The sequence below is a fragment of the Anarrhichthys ocellatus genome, unplaced genomic scaffold, assembly GCF_004355925.1.
Source record: "Anarrhichthys ocellatus isolate YVR2014 unplaced genomic scaffold, GSC_Weel_1.0 scaffold167, whole genome shotgun sequence".
Taxonomy (NCBI): Eukaryota; Metazoa; Chordata; class Actinopteri; order Perciformes; family Anarhichadidae; genus Anarrhichthys; species Anarrhichthys ocellatus.
This window is the reverse complement of record NW_022280197.1, coordinates 4856-23672: the sequence shown is the minus strand read 5'-3', so window position 1 is coordinate 23672 and position 18817 is coordinate 4856. Positions and strand designations below refer to the sequence as shown.

The following is an 18817-nucleotide window of genomic DNA, read 5'->3' as shown; positions in this document are numbered from 1 at the left end:
ATTTACAAAATGGAGAAGATAACAGCATCTGTCAACTACAAATGAACAATTTTTGTCATATTGGGAAAAATGGGTTACATACGGGACACCCCATAGACCTGATTGTATTTTCATAAATCAATGAATGTATGAATGTAATAATAGTTCACTCCCTAGTTAGTTTTCTTTTTGTTCCTTGTTCTATAAGTGTATAACAAAAATGAGCATCTGAAAATCTGCACATGCACATTGTCTGAAAGACATTTGTAAATGCTTAATTGATGCCCAATATCAATAAAAAAAGAAAGAAAATAAGCTTACTGTGCTTCTATTATTCTTTAAACTGTTACCCTACATGGCCAAAACTATGTGATCAGGCAGCTCTGTCGGTAATCCACTTCCTGCCACAGGTGTTGGATGGGGTTGAGGTCGGCCTCCGAGCAGGACAATCAAGTTCTTCCACACCAAACTGGGAAAATCACTTCTTCATGGACCGTTCTTTGTGCAAAGGCATGTTTAAACAGTAAACGCTAGCTTAGGGACCGAACCCAAATCAGAAAAAAACAGACAAGCATGTGGAGAATTAGGTCCACACACAATACAGAATGGTGACAGTAAACTAGATTCCTTTATTCCTTTACATTGTACAGCATCAGATCTTTGCTCATTCAGGTGTCAGTTAACCACTGAATGTCAAACAAAGACACTTCACACAGCACATCACATTTTCCAAGTTTAATAGTTAAAGAATGAAAAAAAACACCAAAATGTTTTTGTCGTCACATACAGACCATGGTTTGGCACAAAATCCCCCACAATCCACTCCAACAAGCAAAGTCACAGAGGCACTTTCATCATGAGCAGGCCAACTGTGAGCCAGTGAGCCGGTGAAGCCACTGAGGAGTCTGGAGATAAGAAACATCCAGAAAGACCGGGGACTTCAGCAACCACCTCAGCCTCCCAGAAGCCTCGACTAAAGCCAGGAAAAGCAACTAAAAGCAGAAAGGAGTAACGCTCTCCTGATCGAGGAGAGTGTCTTGAGTGCAGGGGAGTCGCTCCAGAGATTCAGCTGAGATGGAGAGGATTGACTTTCCTCTGAGACTCAGCATGGACAGTCCAAAATCATGCTTTATTGTTTTCTTTTATTTAGACAAACCCAAATAAAAAGGCACATAAAACATTGCGCATATCTTTACATAATTATTCTCAATGGACATACATTTAAAAAAAATGTAGGAATGTTTTACCTTTCTGCTAATCAGAAAGCCTAGCCTTCGTATATACAAAACTTACCATTGTTAATGTTCTAATACAAAAAGATTTATAAAAGGTTATTTTGTCTTGCATGTGTCTGTCATAACTAACATGTCCTCTGAACTAAATGCTTTGTACAAAGATATACATTCATTTGCCTTCACATCTGCCAAATTCATCATACAAACTTCACAGAAAAATAAAAAGAATCTTCCAAATCATTATTTGGCCAAATAATGTTTTTCACATACGGTTGGAGTAAAAAAAAAACAAAAACAAAAATGAAACTAAATAGTTAAATGTCATTGATACATCTACACGACCTTGGCCCAAATAAAAAGTTGTTCCTGAAGTAGCAGAACTTCTCTCCGCAGGTTTAGAAAGAATGAACTCATCACAACATAGTTTGGGCCCTCTGAAGGCTTCCCTCACACACTGTTCCATCACACAGCACATCTACAGGAGGAAGCGTCAACGTGTTGAAAAGTCTTGCAAAAATATTTCAGGCACACTTTTTACGGCAACTGGAGAAGGACAAATGACATCACACACCTCCTTTCATCCTAATTTTTTTTAGTGTTTTGTTTTCATAAAAAGTCACTAGCCTAATAATGGTTGTTGAACTCAAACCTACACTGGACAAGCTCAGTCATCCACACGCAACATTGACTAAAAATAAAAAGTACAGATGGGAAATGAATCAAATTTCAAGATCACAATGCCATTACACATGAGAACATCTCCCTTGGTGGACTGTGTGGCATGCACACAATGAAACTAAGGGGCCAAACATCTGGGCAGCCAATGTGCAGATGTGGCCAGGTGAACTATGATCATTGACTCATTCCACCAAAGTGAAATGCCCCTCTAAAGTACCACTCTTCTGTAGTGTGCACAGCCTACAGTCTGCTGCCAGTGTTCAGAGTTCCTGCACTGAAAAAGTCCCTTAACTACAAACAGGCTTCACATCTACTAACTAATTCACTTGTGTTCCTCAAGACTCACTCCACCAGGGAACCCTGGGACATAATCGGATATTGCCAACACTGTGCCACTAATCTGTTTTCCAAAAGCTAATAAAAATATAAACAAGAGGCCTGCCGCTGCGCTGACTGACATGTTCCTTCAATGAGAACAGAGCACCGCTGATCCTCAAAGAACCCCGTGGCTTCAGGTTTAGTCTCAGAGGAGGCGCACCGTGTGGGGCAGAGGACAGGAATCAACTGCACTCAGTGGTCACGTCAATGAAGATGGTATGGCTCCTCAATGCGTTTTCAGTTGTTGTTGGATAACAATAGAATTCTATGGTATTGGAGGCATAAGCTGTGTCAAACCGTAGCTACACAGATATTAGTTAGTAATATTAGTAGCTTTTTGGCCTTTTTATGGGATTTGTTGACAACTTAAAGCAACACAAGCCTTATCCGTTAATTAGTCTCTGATGGGTTCCCTCTCCTTGGATGGCCACTTCAGTGGTGATATAGTTCTTGCATTGCTAGCCTATGGTAAGTAGAGATGCTCCCTCTCACACAGGTAACAGGCAATAAAATAAGTGTTTCATATTTACAAAGAAATGACCAGTGTGTGAAAAGCTGAACATGGTTTAAAAGACTATTCTCAGTAACCTTCCTGAGTCTGCGTGACAGTGACGGGGATCCTATACCTGCTAAAGTAAACATACCACTGGGACCTCGAGAGTTCAAATGTCTTCAGTCATCAACATTTCTGATTATTTGACCTTTGATAATACTGCCATTTTAAGGGACATGCTTTCAGTACGAGATGTTTCCTCTTAGCTGTACCAACTGGCATGGTATAAATACATTCAAACATTCTCAAACAGCTGTGACAGATAGACTTGTGTAGAGTATCCAGCAGTGTCGACTGACTGCAAGTTTAAAACACAGACATGGGGGGGGGGGGGTAAACAGAGGCTAAACTCACTCTCTCTCCAAATGGAAGCTTTGTATTTTGCAATGAAACTTTAAAATACATAAACTATCAAATACTGATAAGTCTACTAAAATAACAGAAAAAAACCTTACAAAATATGCCTTAAGAGGAAGCATGTAAGAACATGGCAATACACTTTAACTCAAGGAGCTGTTTACCAAAGCCTAAAGGTCGAGTAAGGCCTCACATTTCACCCAGATTTGAAGTCGGATGCCCAGTTGAAGAAATCGTTAAGTGGCCGCTTTTAAGAGGCTCGTCCTTCAGCAGCTGAATCGAGCTGAAAGAATTGTGGAGCAGGGCTCTGAAAGCTGCCTCTCCAAGGCATATTATGTGTTTAAGGCCAACACTGCTGCAACGAGCTGGCTCACCCTCAGCTATCTGTCACCATACAGCAAACTACCCTGGTGTGAAGGGGGGGGGGGGGCGCAAAGGATTAAAAAACAAAACACGGGCGACAATGCAGCAGCTGGTGTTGTAATAACTGCCAAATAATTTTACACCAAAGTGGAAGCAAATACTCTTTTGGTTAAAGAGTATAATGAAACTTGTTCCTGTGTACTACTAGTAATGCCAACAATTTAACATTAATATACACATTATCACATGTTAAAAATAGGAGAATTATTATTGCAATGATAATGGGTATTGTTGGCTTCTGATAGAACATGAGTCAGGCAGACAGGGGGAAGACAGCCCCACCTGAGGCGCCAATTTCATTACTCTGGGTTTCCAAGAGGAGAATTGAAGTGTCCTATGATGGTCCAAATGCCGTTTAAAGGTTTTCCCCTTATCTTTTAAAATATAACATTTAGGGGAAAACACGATACTTAGAAAATCTTTGGCATAAAATATTATGTACACGGAATATCTGCACAAAATGACGTTTATCTGAGCCTGAAGACGCTTCACCTTGAAGAAGTAATCTGGACCTCAGGACCATTTGCTGGCTATTTTTCAGCGCTTTCAACTATATTTCATGGTCTTTGTCAGCTGGTGGAGATTGGAGGCCACTCGCATGTGCGAAGTGGTGTTAATTCTCCTCCCCCCATAGGATCTCCTGTTATCACACAACTGGAGTTCCATTCTTGGATCACGCATTGACAGCTCTAGACCTGATGAACACTGAAATGTGGTTGATAACAGAGAAAAATGAATGAAGTTATAACATTTTTTGTCAAACCAGTTTATCTGTTCATATTTGAGAATGACATGGCCCTCAGAAACCCAACTAGTAGGAATGAGAAAGACTTGACCAACACAACAAACTACGGCAGTGAGTAACACCGTGGACTCGGGCTGAGCCATATGATATATTTGAGACGACAATAACTTGATATTTGTTAGAAATGTTACCGTTTACACTGAGGTATCCCTCCATTTTGGTATATTAGGCCAGTGTGGGCAATGTCGCATATCTATGAGCAGGACTGCTTAAAGGTAATATTTTGATTTACAGAAGTTTTGCATCAATGTGATGAAGTACCTTGATTTGTCAAGAAATAAATTCACTGGGTTAGCTAAGAACAGAAAGTCCCATCTGGTATCAATGAAACCTTTCTCTATTACATTTCTAGAAATGTCCTATATTACAATATCTAAAACAAAATAAGATCAAACTCGTACTATGATAGACAGGTGTATCCATGTTGCCCATCCCTAAAAGTGACCATTATCGTATCTCACTTTACCATGTTGTCTAATACTCTGCAATGAATGACTGTAAGCACTCAAAACTATTATTTTTCTATCATGATTATGGATACTTGAAATATGTTTTCTCCTATAAATACAAACAAAATTCAAAATTCACAAATTATGCAGTAATCACTCCTGCAAGTAACAATCATTGGTTACTATCTACGTGGTTTAATTACATCAGTTATTACCTTTTCAAGTTTAACACTATCAACCCATCAAAAGGGCAGTTTTACTAAGATGTGACAGGCTCATCCATTATTAGGCAGTTAAAACATTATCGGCTCTTACATAGACTACGAGAAGCTCTACCAAGGAGGGGAGGAAGGCAGAACTTGGGATAGAAAAGGCATGCTCTCCATGGACCTCATGGTAATGTTGAGTGGCCCGGTGATATTCATGGCCATGGGAGTGGTGATGGCGACCGGGTGGACGATATTCATGTGTGCCGTTGTGGGGATGTTGACGGAGGCCAGGTTCACAGGGCCAGTGATGGTGATGGGGTGCTGCAGGTTGACCTGTGACGTGATGTTGACCGTACTGGTGCCGATGTTCATCTGAGCAGCGATGGTGACGGGATTGCTGGCAATGCCACCGCGATTCAGGGCCGAGGTTATTGCTGCCGCGTTGGTGACCGGCGTCGTAGTGGCCGAGATGTTATGCACAGTGTTGCCATCTGTTTAAAACAAAGACAGATAAGGGTAGAGTTAGGGCTGGTCAACCTCGTGGAAATATACTACCCCTCCAAAACAGGGAAAGTCAACAGCCCTCTCAGCTCCTTGGCTGTTAAGCTCGGTCACTGAAAATGTCAATACACCATTAATGCATTATGTCAACTGTAATAATATTGTTGAAGAAACCTACCTTTGTGAGAGTTGTCAATTAGGACTTGGAAGGAGTTATTTAAAATCTCTCCTACCGTCAACTCACCTGAGGGGTAAATTCAAAAAGCAGGATCAATAGACTAACCAGCTAACTGTCCATTAGTTTGAATTCAGAACTTTCATTTGAAACAGTAACACATTATGAAGGACAACTTAAGCTCTGTGTATGCCTAAGGCTGGATGCACACTATACTGCAGGGCTGCCAATTTGACCATCCCGGCTGAGTTCAGGGCCAGTACATCACAGGGTCATCATCAACTTGTCTCACCTATGCTGTGAGGTGGCTAGCTCGCAGCTGGGTCAGTTATGACCCTATTTCAACTGGGATATCATCATTTTTGTTATTATTATTGTTCCATTTGAAGAGTAGGTAAATAAAAAGCTGGTCAATCTGGTCAAAGTCAGGACAGAATGGACAGCCGAGTAGTGCAAGATGACCTCTGATGGTCAGGTAGTGTTTATGGTCCAGTGTGTGGTTCATTTAAATGATCTACTGATCCTGCTTCATGAAATTTAACCTTATATTAGCAGAATTAAGAACCTTAATTACAACAGTCCTCAGAGAAAAGAAATGCTTCTGTACTTGTGTGACATGGTGCGTGAAGAAAAACTGGCCACTTATGTTTTGCAGAGGTTAGAATTCAGTACTTCGGGGTTTCTGCTGCTAGCTACTGGATTACCTTTTCGTGGCCCTGAGTGGTTCCACTGCCAGTCACTTATGCCTATTCAGAAATACAGACATAGGGTTACAAGAGCACAGGGCAGCAGTGCCATCATCTGGGAGTCAGCTTCAACAGTTGGCATGGTTAACTTGTGTGTATGTGGCGTGGGAATGGGGTGTTAAATACTTAACATTTTATCTGGGGCTTCATATATACATACATACACCATTAATTAGTTTATCGTAGCTTATTCCTGACATCTAACACATCTTCTCCTTTTAAGTGGTAGGCCACTTTCATTAAGTTGGGGATATACAAAAGACAGATAAAAAAAATTAGTTACAATGGTAGCAGCAGAGACAGACTTGTTGTCCTTGGGTCAAGCTCCAAAATTGCTGAATCATACAATTCCTGTAATGCAGCTGAATAACGTCTAGCACCCACACCTTTCAGATTCCACACCCCCAGGCTTGACATTACACTTGTTCTACATGTACAATAGCTAAACTTACTTGTCTGAAATGGAAAATGTAGGCATATTAATAGATTTTTAAAAATCAATGGAGAATTTGACAAAAAAAAGTCAAAATTTGAAATGTTAAACATGACTTTGTTACTATGATCTATGCTGGGTATTTGCATAAACAATTCAAATGAGCTGCTTAGAGCTTGAATTTCTTATTTATATTGCTGTGAGAAACTCTCCCTCAAACAACTGGATTAATTCAAGTTTATCGCTAAATACTTAATTTCACAAAATGAAATTGAACACATCATGATTAGGTAATGTACCTTTGCCCAATGCTCATTTTTACTGTTTAGAGCAGGGGTCTTCAACGTTTTTCAGGCCAAGGACCCCCAAACTGATAGAGAGATGGAGCAGGGACCCCGTACTATATATCAGAGGCGGGCCGTGCATTTTATACCTGGGCCTTCTGTGCCGTCTTCCTACAGTTGAACCACCTCCTAATCACCTCATGATGGCGCCACAGCTACGGTTATTATTCGTTTCTAGGGGTGTAACAATACACGTATTCATATTAAACCGTTCGGGACAAGGCTTACGAACCGAACAATACATTTGAATAATACCAGTGCATTTGGAAAATGCAGAAGCTTAAATTGTGGGAAATATGTTTTCGGTGGACTGCGCTCACGTAGGAGACAACGGGCTGTGTGACCTCTGAACCCGGAACAAAAAAACCCCAAAGCAAAACACAGCTGAGGCACCGTGTGTGTTCTGGGAGGCTACGCTAAACTAGCTTAGCAGGAAAACAACAGCAGAACACAGGCTACGAACTCAAAAAAACAAAAAATGAGTGATGGCTTATTAGTGCCACTGCCATGCATAAAGATACCTGTTATCTTTCATACAATACTGAACTATTAAAATAATGGACAGATTCATGTTTGGGGAAAAAAAATGTTTATTTTTTTTAAATAAAAGAAATATGAAAAATTGTTTAATCTACCAAAAATGTCACGACCCCCGTGCAGTACCCCTAGGGGTCGCGGACCCCCTGTTGAAGACCTCTGGTTTAGAGGTTGAATGCACCGTAATGTAAGTGAATGGAACATGCACACATTAGCTATTTGCACTGTAAATAGCTCATTTAAATTGAATAGTAATCAGTGTCTCTCCTATGGAGAGACACTGATTACTCTAAGCATCGTGCATGGGGATGAATTACAGAGCTCAAACCCAATGGTTGCAACAGGATGCTCCGCATGAAAAAACGCAACGGCAGCAGAGTTCTACTCAACACACTCTGCCTGAAAATAACACTTGTATCCAGCAGCTGTATCTGACTTGTATTCAGTAAGGGTGACAGGACACTTAGAAAGTCATAACTATTGGGTAATTGGAATGGTCACCACGCCCTGAACAGTTTTTGAGAAGCCTGCTCCTCGTAAAAAAGGGTGAAGACTGCAGTTCTACTACACAAACTGCAAGCAGAAAAAATGCTTTTACAGGTTTAAAACTTAAAAACCACATTTCAACTTGTAAGCTGATGTCAGATCAGTTAGGGCACTAACTGAAGGAACAATTGACTTCTGGAGCAGCCATTGATAGTGTGTAGCCCAGGTCCACTGTCCATTAAATCACAGCTGAACAAGTGGGGTATATTGACAGAAACCCCCAATCAGTATCATGACAAATAATGTATCCAACATGTCAATGGTTTGGGAAGTCTCCATATGTGTGGATGGGCAGTTGTCACAGTTTTGCCAGTGATTAAGTGTTAAGTGAAAAGGTGGAGTAAGTAGTGAGGAGCTTTACGAGAAGTAAAAGGACACTCTTGCCTACCTTTATTGTTACATGGGTTGCTGAAGCTGGCCTGGCCGTGCGTCTTGAGGTGACTTGTGATGTAGGCAGCGCTTAGCATTTTACCACAGATGTTGCAGGTCACTTTGCCTTCATGCCTGATCATGTGGGAGCGCAGACGATCTTTGGTAGCGAAGGCGGAGGTACAGGCCTGGGACAGAAACCAGTGAATATCGTTTTTTTCCTCTTAACACATGACCATGTGACTATCAACAACTTTCATCAATAACAGACAAAAGTAAGCTCCTTGCTTGTAAAAAAGTAAAACATTTATTGATGCTTTCCGATACAGACAAAAGCACATACAGGAAAAGACTAGAGTGAAATATCAAAATGTGCATATACAGTGGGTACGGAAAGTATTCAGACCCCTTTAAATTTTTCACTCTTTGTTTCATTGCAGCCATTTGCTAAAATCAAAAAAGTTCATTTTATTTCTCATTAATGTACACTCAGCACCCCATCTTGACAGAAAAAAACTGAAATGTAGAAATTTTTGCAAATTTATTAAAAAAGAAAAACTAACATATCACATGGTCATAAGTATTCAGACCCTTTGCTGTGACACTCATATTTAACTCACATGCTGTCCATTTCTTCTGATCCTCCTTGAGATGGTTCTACTCCTTCATTGGAGTCCAGCTGTGTTTAATTAAACTGATTGGACTTAATTAGGAAAGGCACACACCTGTCTATATAAGACCTTACAGCTCACAGTGCATGTCAGAGCAAATGAGAATCATGAGGTCGAAGGAACTGCCCAAGGAGCTCAGAGACAGAATTGTGGCAAGGCACAGATCTGGCCAAGGTTACAAAAGAATTTCTGCAGCACTCAAGGTTCCTAAGAGCACAGTGGCCTCCATAATCCTTAAATGGAAGAAGTTTGGGACGACCAGAACTCTTCCTAGACCTGGCCGTCCAGCCAAACTGAGCAATCGTGGAAGAAGAGCCTTGGTGAGAGAGGTAAAGAAGAACCCAAAGATCACTGTGGCTGAGCTCCAGAGATGCAGTAGGGAGATGGGAGAAAGTTCCACAAAGTCAACTATCACTGCAGCCCTCCACCAGTCGGGGCTTTATGGCAGAGTGGCCCGACGGAAGCCTCTCCTCAGTGCAAGACATATGAAAGCCTGCATAGAGTTTGCCAAAAAACACATGAAGGACTCCCAGACTATGAGAAATAAGATTCTCTGGTCTGATGAGACCAAGATTGAACTTTTTGGCGTTAATTCTAAGCGGTATGTGTGGAGAAAACCAGGCACTGCTCATCACCTGCCCAATACAATCCCAACAGTGAAACATGGTGGTGGCAGCATCATGCTATGGGGGTGTTTTTCAGCTGCAGGGACAGGACGACTGGTTGCAATTGAAGGAAAGATGAATGCGGCCAAGTACAGATATATAAGAAAACCTCTTCCAGAGTGCTCTGGACCTCAGACTGGGCCGAAGGTTCACCTTCCAACAAGACAATGACCCTAAGCACACAGCTAAAATAACAAAGGAGTGGCTTCGGAACAACTCTGTGACCATTCTTGACTGGCCCAGCCAGAGCCCTGACCTAAACCCAATTGAGCATCTCTGGAGAGACCTGAAAATGGCTGTCCACCAACGTTCACCATCCAACCTGACGGAACTGGAGAGGATCTGCAAGGAAGAATGGCAGAGGATCCCCAAATCCAGGTGTGAAAAACTTGTTGCATCATTCCCAAGAAGACTCATGGCTGTACTAGCTCAAAAGGGTGCTTCTACTCAATACTGAGCAAAGGGTCTGAATACTTATGACCATTTGATATTTCAGTTTTTCTTTTTTAATAAATTTGCAAAAATTTCTACATTTCTGTTTTTTTCTGTCAAGATGGGGTGCCGAGTGTACATTAATGAGAAATAAAATGAACTTTTTTGATTTTAGCAAATGGCTGCAATGAAACAAAGTGAAAAATTTAAAGGGGTCTGAATACTTTCCGTACCCACTGTAGGTGAGCATTTTTGCTTTTTGCAGAGAGTGATGACTCTTACCGTTACTTGGCACTTAAATGGCCTCTCTGAGGAATGGACATGCTTGACATGACAGCTTAGGTGATCCGGTCTGCAGGGTGAGATGAAGACAAGGAAGAAAATGGAAATCCTTTGGCTTTACCAGTGGCATTATTTCATTGACATAAGAGATTAGGGCAGTTGTTATAACTCAAAGGTACATTATTCAATCTGCAAAATAAAACAGGAAGTTGTTGTAACTCGGCCGTAAATTGTCTAATCTGCGGCAAATCTCTCATGTCATAACATCCTGACCCTGAACACATCTATGGGACAATTTAGAGTCATAGTAATAGCGTCACCTAGTGGCGACAAGAAGTTGTAGGTTGTATACTTTTACATCCTGCTCCTCACCGATTAATCGGATCCCTCTCAAATGTTGTCAGAAAAGCCTTAAGACGTTGATAATGCTTCATTGTGAAGATTGTAAGAAGTTGTTAAATGCGGCGACGTGGCAGCTCGGCGAATTTCAATCCTTCGCCATGATCAAATAAACTGATGTAACTCAACTGAGTTACATCATAGATGTAAGTTACATTGATAGAAATTCAAAATGGCCGCTAGCTCTACAAAAAAGCATCTCAGACCCTTAGCTCCGCCTACTTACATTTTCCGCCATTTTGAATTTTGTGAAAAACACATTTTTGCAAACTCCTCCTACACGCTGATTCCGATTGCTACCAAATTTGCTCTGAATCATTATTTGATCTACATCATCAAAAGTTCTCAAAGACTTTTTGATATATCTTTGCGCTTAGAAGATATGGACCAATAAACGTCTTAGGGGCGTGGCTTATATATTAATACACATAACTTGTCAACCATTTGTCCTAAAATCACCAAATTTGCAGCATATGTACACATTGCATCCTGTAACACATCGTAACATTTTAATTTCATTCAACCACTAGGGGGCGCTACAGTAAACCCGCGATGTGCTTTTTTGTCACTTTTTGTATTTTTCAGCCTTTGTACTTTAACGAACTCCTACAGAATTAATGGGATCGACTTCAAATTTTGTCAGGATGCTCTTCAGACCTTTGTGATGAAAAGTCATCAAATTCATGAGTTTTCATGGAAGAACCTTGACCTGGTGTGGCGGCCTCATTCGGCATGAACAATAGAGTTGTTATAACTCAAAGGTTCAATCTGCAAAAAATTACATTTGCATGATGCTACTTCAAGTCTGAGCATACATCCATGTCAATATTTTCAATAACTCATAGCGCCACCTACTGGCAAAAGGAAAAGTCACATTTTATACTTTTATTTACTCCTCCTAGAAAGTTGACCAGATCAGTCTCAAATTTGGTAAGGAAAGCCTTAAGACATTGAAGATGCTTCATCATGAATATTGTGAGTTTTCGTTGAACACTGTTGCTGTGACAACGCATCATTGAAAAAGAAGCTGATGGTTCAGTGGCTTGGGATGCTCAAAAACTCATGGAACTTTGTACATGTGTCGTAAGTGATGGGAAGACCTATTTTGCATGGGTTTTTGGCTTGGTTGTTGTAAATTGTCTCCATAGCACCCCCTACAATATTTCAAAAGTGTAGCCCCAGTGCTGCGTTTCAGGTACATGCATGAAACTTGGTAGGCACATGTTTAAAACTTAAAAAAAGTCTATTGGGACTATGCTCCAAACTATACCGCATGTCGGCCAATTCGATGTTTGTGTCATTTTTCCATAGATTTTGACCTATTTCTAGTCGCTATACTTTAACGAACTCCTCCTAGGGACTTTGTCAGATCCGCTTTAAATTTGGTCAGTACAATGTCAAGACCGTTGTGATTAAAATTTATCAAAAGCTTTATGTTTGACGGAATGGCTTAGCTGTAGCGGGCTAAGCCCCATGAAAAAAGCTGATGTAACTCAGCTCGACTTGTCCCAAACTTCCCGTGCTTGATAACACTCATGTCCTGAGGATGTCTACAAGCTAATTTCCCCTAATACTCACAGCGCCACCTGCTGGCCAAGGAAATCTGCGTTTTCTGACAAACAGCATCCGATTTACATGACTTTTACACAATGTGATTTATCCTTGATATAGAGCAACATAATGCATGTTGGTGCGTGTTTGTAGAGCCACACAGCGGATACAGGAAGCGGTGGACTATTTTGCCGTGGTAACGCGTCATTCGCCAAGAAAAATGAAGCTTATTTTTCTGTGGCTTAGGATGCTCAACAGGCCTTGGGACTTTGCACAGGTGTCATAGGTGATGGAAATAAATATTTCATATGGCTTTTTGGCTTGACCCTTTCAAATTGACTCGATAGCGCCCTCTACAAATATTCAAAAATGCAGCCCCAGCGCTACGTTTGACCTACATGTATGAATTTTGGTAGGCACATGTATCACATGGACTTAAAGAAAAGTGTCTTGGGACAATGCTCTAAAATTAACGGGAAGTCGGCCATTTTGAATTTTGTGTGAATTTTCCCATGATTTCTAGTCACTATATACTTTAACGAACTCCTCCTAGGGACTTTGTCAGGTCCACTTCAAATTTGTTCAGTATAATCTAAAGACCGTTGCAATTAAAAGTTACTCAATGCTTTACGTTTGATGGAATGGTGTACCCGTGGCGGCCATTGTACGTGATTCGCCATTAAAAAACAAGCTGATGTAACTCCACTGGACTTGCTCAAATCTGTCCCAAACTTGATAACAGTCATGGCCTGAGGATGTCTACAAGCCAATTGTCACTCAAAGTCATAGCGCCACCTACTGGCAACAAGAAGACAGCGTTATGTGACAAACGGAATCCGATTTACATGACATTTAAATGATGTGGTCTATACTTGATATAGAGCAACATAATGCATGTTTACACGTGTTCTCTTGCGCCACATAGTGGACACAGGAACTGGTGGAATATTTGCACTACATTATTTCTAGCGTCAATGGACAAAAAATGGAAAAAAAAATACAGGATTGTAACTAAAGAGGATATGAAGAAAAAAAACAAATTCACAGTATGTACAACATGTCCAAGCATTAAAAATATGTCTAACTATTGGTCAGAAAAACAATTATCAATTCAAATTCCACACAAACTATCAGTGAGTTCTTTCAACAGCAAGATTGATAATCAAACACCATTTTACAGGAAACTGTAATTTCAGACCAGACTTCCAGACTTTATTGTAAAATAATTTGCTGAATAGACACAATGAATTATTTTAGATTTAAACAAATTTTACATTAACCGATAAGTATCGGCTGAAAAGAAGCTGATCGAAAACTGATCCATTCTTTGTCCACCTCAACCTGATAGTGTTGCATTTAGGACACGGAGTCAAAATAAGTGAAAACATTACACTGATTTGCTACACTCCTCATTCCATTAGCAAAGATCAGCAGTCAGGTTATAATAAATTATGTCCACATACCTGGAGAAGCCCTTCCCACAGACAGAGCAGATGTAAGGCTTGTGAACTCCACCATCATGGGAACGGACATGGTATGTCATGCGATCCTTCCTCTTAAACCTCTGCTGGCAGATGGGACACTCAAACGGCTTCTCATCAGAGTGCGACAGCTTGTGGCGGTTGAGGTGGTAAACATCTCTGAAGGCCTTACCACAAATGTCGCAACCGTGATTCTTTTTCACTGGTTTGGGGGGTTTCTTAGGGATGCTCTGCTGCTGTTGGTGTTGCATTGGGGTCATGATGCTGGTGCCTGTGGATGTGGATGTGGTAGCTGTAGTCAGGATACCAGCTATAGTAGTAATGTATGAAGGGTTTCCACTGTTCTCACGTGGTACAGTGGATATGAGCGGCACCATGGTGGGGGCTGTTTGTGTCTTCTTAGGCCGCGAAACCATCTTAATCCCAGTGTGGCAAGACTCGTGCCGCCGGAGGTGGTAGCTGTCCCGGAAAGCCTTGTTGCAGTAGCCACAGATGAAGGGTGTCTTTGATTTAGGCTCCTTTTTGACCACAGCAACTAGAGGTCCCCCACCACCTCCTCCCCCAGTCCCACTAGCCACATTGTCTTTAAGAAGTTCTGCAGCACTGACGGGGGGTTTCTGGTCCAAGGGAATGGGCAGCACTGGTTTCTGATCAGGTGGTTCCGTTCCAGAACTGAGCAAGGGCAAGAGGCTGTTCCCGGCTACTTGGTGCTGGTGATGCAGAGCCTCATTGGCCTGCTGTAATGAGAAAGATGGAGCCATGTAAAAGTATGTTAATACACATCCTCAAACCACATTTAAAGCTAAGGACCAATAGAGCGGGAAGGAGGGAGTGTTTCTGCTCAAAAAGAGTAAAATATTGGCTATCAGGAGAGCAGATAAAGTATATGGAAGTCTCTTGGTTTCTATCCACAAGGGCTACCAACTAAGATCTCTAGTCCATTACTTGTTCTTTAGGCTCTTTTCATGTTGAATTACTTATTTCTGAGAAACAAATGAGCCCATCTTTAGTAATCAGAAGATTTAAAGTGGTGCCTTTGCATGATTATTTGAGGAGAAACTCCACAAATTTTTAAAGTCTGTCAATAAAATCAAGTGAGTGTTGTTAGAGAGTCAAAGAATTTCTTTGATTGAGGAAAGCCCTACTCTCCACAGATATACAAAACACTGACACTATATGAAATAATGAACAAATGAAAGCTGTGATGCAGACTTTACTCAACATTAACGCTTGCCTGGGGCAAGTAAACTCTGTGCTCGGGCAGGTGTAATGCCTCATGCAGTTGTTTGATCGGGGAGGTGAAAATGAAATGTGATCTATTCGCGGTCCTCAACATTATCAGCTGTCAATCAGTAAAAAATGTGCGATTGACAAATCGGCATTAATGCTTTCTAAAATAAAATTGAATGAGCTCCACCTTTACCAGTTGCGACATTAAAAGTGATTATCATATTAGTACATCAGTGATCTAGGCCTACCATAAATATATTATTGGATATGGGCATCTACATAATGAGTATACTTTTAGTAAAAAAATTGAATGCCAATAAGTTTGTACTTCTACTTAAGCTACATTTTGAATGTAGCTTAAGTAGAAGTACTTTTACTTTATTCTGAGTTCTAGTAAATAACTTAATCATAAACACATTGGTTGTGTATAGGTTGCATAAATATGAATGATGATGACACAGCAAAGAAGTTACACTCACGAAGCACTGTAAATGAGATGGGCTCCATATTTTAAGACTGTACCGAGGACAGTCACGCCAGGAAAACGGAACTCCCGTCGCTCCCCGCAGACAGAGAGCTGTAACGCTGACACGAGCCACTTTCATTTTCAGAGCCCAACTGGAGCCGGTCACTGTCCACTGTGGAGGAAACGCGCATGCGGAGAGCCAAACCAGCCTACCCATTGAGTGTAGAACTATTTTCCGTTCATTATGAAACTGTGGCAGGACAGAATAGACTTGGTGGTCCTCAAGAGTCTAGGTAATAATGGGAAACACTGCATATTCACAGCAATATGAAACAGATAGAGAGGGAATTACGACCCGTTTAACTTCCTCACACTAGCTCGAAGCAGCTCATAATACATCATTAAAACTACTAATGCCAAGCTTCTGTAGACTTGATGATTGTCTTGGTTAGTCTTTCCACTGTTCAACAGTTTTGATGAGATTCCTTCCGAGTTTGAATGAGGTGCTTTTTACAATGATTCATGAGGTAAAATTGCAGAGTCTGGCAATGAAGTCTTGTGGTTTTGAGGAGAGCATATCAATTGATGTTTTGTACAGTAGGGCTGGGCGATATGACGATATACTGTCAAATGAAATAAAAATGTCTATTGTGTTTTTGTTCGATAACGTTTCTATCGTGATGTCAGCAAAATGTAGGTAATTTGGTCGATTCTTTACGTTCTTTGCATGTAGGAGCTAGAGCGCAGCGAAGCTGGAGAGAACAGCTGTTTTGCTTCGAGAGAGCACAACATGCTCCAAACCAAGGAGAGCTCGTACCAAAGTCAGACACGGACCAGAAAACCATGTTCTGTAAAGTTTGCCACACATCGGCCCCCACTACAAGCATATTTAGAGTGGGGACCGATGACAGAATACAGAAAAGTGTTAACAGTGTTTGTGGCCACATGTAGAAACAGTACCTCTGTTGTACTACATACAACGGTTAACGGATAAATCAAATCTATGGAGAAGCAGCGCACACACCCAGACAACAGACATGTAAATGAATGGTTGATGTTAGCACACTACATGGCCATCACTTGTATATTGCTTTTACACCGAATGTGAACAAAGCAGGTCTAAAAGTAGAACAAAATTTCTCTCCACAGCTAACCTCTGTTATCATAACCAACTCAATATCTTAATCAGCAGGGTTATGTAGGACTTACATGAAGTTGATTCGGACCATGGAGTGTATCCATTAATATGGGCCTTGATGTTAGCTACCTGTCCTGTAAAATGCTGCATTTATCACCTGAATTACATTTGTTACACATTTTTATTTAGATGAGATGTAGGTGAGGCCTAGATTTATTTAATTAGTTAATTTTGCACTGAAGTTCTGAATACTGAGTACTTTTTGTTTGTCAAGTTTTTCAAAGCACACAGGAGTATACATAAATAGGCTTTACCATGAAGTTATTTCATAGACTATTGAATTACCAGATAACCGTGATAAATGTCGTTATATGGGGCAATATTGCATCGATACATGAACGCCAAATATCAAAAATATATTACATGAACTATATCCTTTTGTATTTCAATTAGGGATGTTGGGATTAACCATTTTGTAATAACTGGGAATATGTAAATCCCAGTTTAATAACGATACAAATGAAAGAGGCTGTGATATCCATGGTGTCCTGATTCCTGCATTGAAATACATTGTGTGTATGTGTGGGAGTCGTGCCACTCGCCTGAAGACTTGTAAACATTTCAGAGGGAACCAACACTCCAGCCTTATTAAAGTGCTGTTAATTGGCAGTGGGAGCATTTTGGATATAAAATGGCCAGGGAGTCCATGGATTTAACCATCTGAGTGTAATAAAAGTTTTACTGCAGAATATTCAGTAAAAATATCTGGAGATCGGCATTACGGCTAGTCTGATAATGACACATTATGAGCAACAGATCCTTGTTGAAGTCAGCAGGAGAGCTAGCAACGTTAGCAACATGAACAGCAACAGCAGTTATAGAGGACAGGGGTGTCAAACTCATTTTCACTCAGGGCCACATCAGCATTATGGTTGCCCTCAAAGGGCCGGTTGTAACTGTAAGACTATATAAATGTAACTACTTCCTAACATATTGTTAAATAACTGCATTTGATTATTGTTTATTCAAGTGTAAAAATATTGCACATGCAGTTATATAAATGTAAAAATATATTTACGCACATTTCTGTTATAATATAAATCCCGTCTAGCGGCAGGATGCCGTCATTTTGCAGGTCACAAAGTCTACATGCATTGGGGGAGATGTAGTTTATGGTCACTGTACTATGCTTGTGAAGCAGCATAGACTTCAATTTTAAGACAATCATGCCTTTTATATGGAAGCCCATTTCTGGCAGCAACATTTTTATTTACAAAAAAAAGATGAAAAGTTAGACTTGATAACAAAAATATTCCCATGGCACTTTTGGTGCATCCATCTGTAACAATGACACTGACCAGATGTTTCCAGTTGTTGTTCAAGGAAGGTTGCTACCTCAGCCACATCGGTTTTATTCTTTCTACGCCAGAGCTGCTTCTTGCTTAAAATCCTTTCACGGGTGCGTTTGCCGAGTACAACCCCACGTGAAGTATTTCATGTGTTGTAAATCCACGTTTAAAGTAGTCTTCAATGTACTCACAATCCATTTCTATGTCAAATGTAGGGTAACCTATGAAGAGCTGCTTCTATGACTGTTGTGTTAAAGTATCTTAGAATTTAGACATATATATACATACATACATACATACATATATATGATATTAAAAGTTATACTTTCTATCTCGTAGTTATGACTTTCTATCTCATAATTTCAACCATGGGGATATTTTTATTTGCAAGTGTAATTAGGGCCTGAGCACCGACGTAGTCGGAGCGGAGGACCTA

At 40.6% G+C, this 18817-nt stretch overlaps 1 protein-coding gene across 3 annotated transcripts; it reads right to left on the bottom strand.

Moving 5' to 3' along the window:
* Window positions 1–864: 864 nt before the first annotated feature.
* LOC116400406 (vascular endothelial zinc finger 1-like) lies at window positions 865–17992 on the bottom strand. Of its 3 annotated transcripts, XM_031878219.1 has the most exons (6): window positions 14181–17992; window positions 10768–10837; window positions 8737–8905; window positions 6447–6488; window positions 5746–5811; window positions 865–5557 (listed from the first exon to the last, which is right to left on the bottom strand). In XM_031878219.1, the coding sequence occupies exons 1-6, from the start codon at window positions 14957–14959 to the stop codon at window positions 5190–5192; spliced, it is 1494 nt and encodes a 497-aa protein (XP_031734079.1). In that variant the 5' UTR covers window positions 14960–17992; the 3' UTR covers window positions 865–5189. The 3 variants fall into 3 exon arrangements, with proteins under 3 accessions (XP_031734079.1, XP_031734081.1, XP_031734082.1); XM_031878221.1 differs by lacking the exon at window positions 5746–5811; XM_031878222.1 differs by lacking the exons at window positions 5746–5811; window positions 6447–6488.
* Between the last annotated feature and the right edge of the window lie 825 nt (window positions 17993–18817).

Excerpts from the sequence above, each read along its gene's own strand:
- LOC116400406 (XM_031878219.1), bottom strand. The coding sequence starts at position 14,959 with ATGGCTCCATCTTTCTCATTACAGCAGGCCAATGAGGCTCTGCATCAC. Across the intron at positions 5,812-6,446 it reads CCACTCAGGGCCACGAAAAG|GTGAGTTGACGGTAGGAGAG; the intron begins GTAATCCAGTAG and ends TTTACCCCTCAG. Across the intron at positions 5,558-5,745 it reads AATTGACAACTCTCACAAAG|ATGGCAACACTGTGCATAAC; the intron begins GTAGGTTTCTTC and ends TGTTTTAAACAG.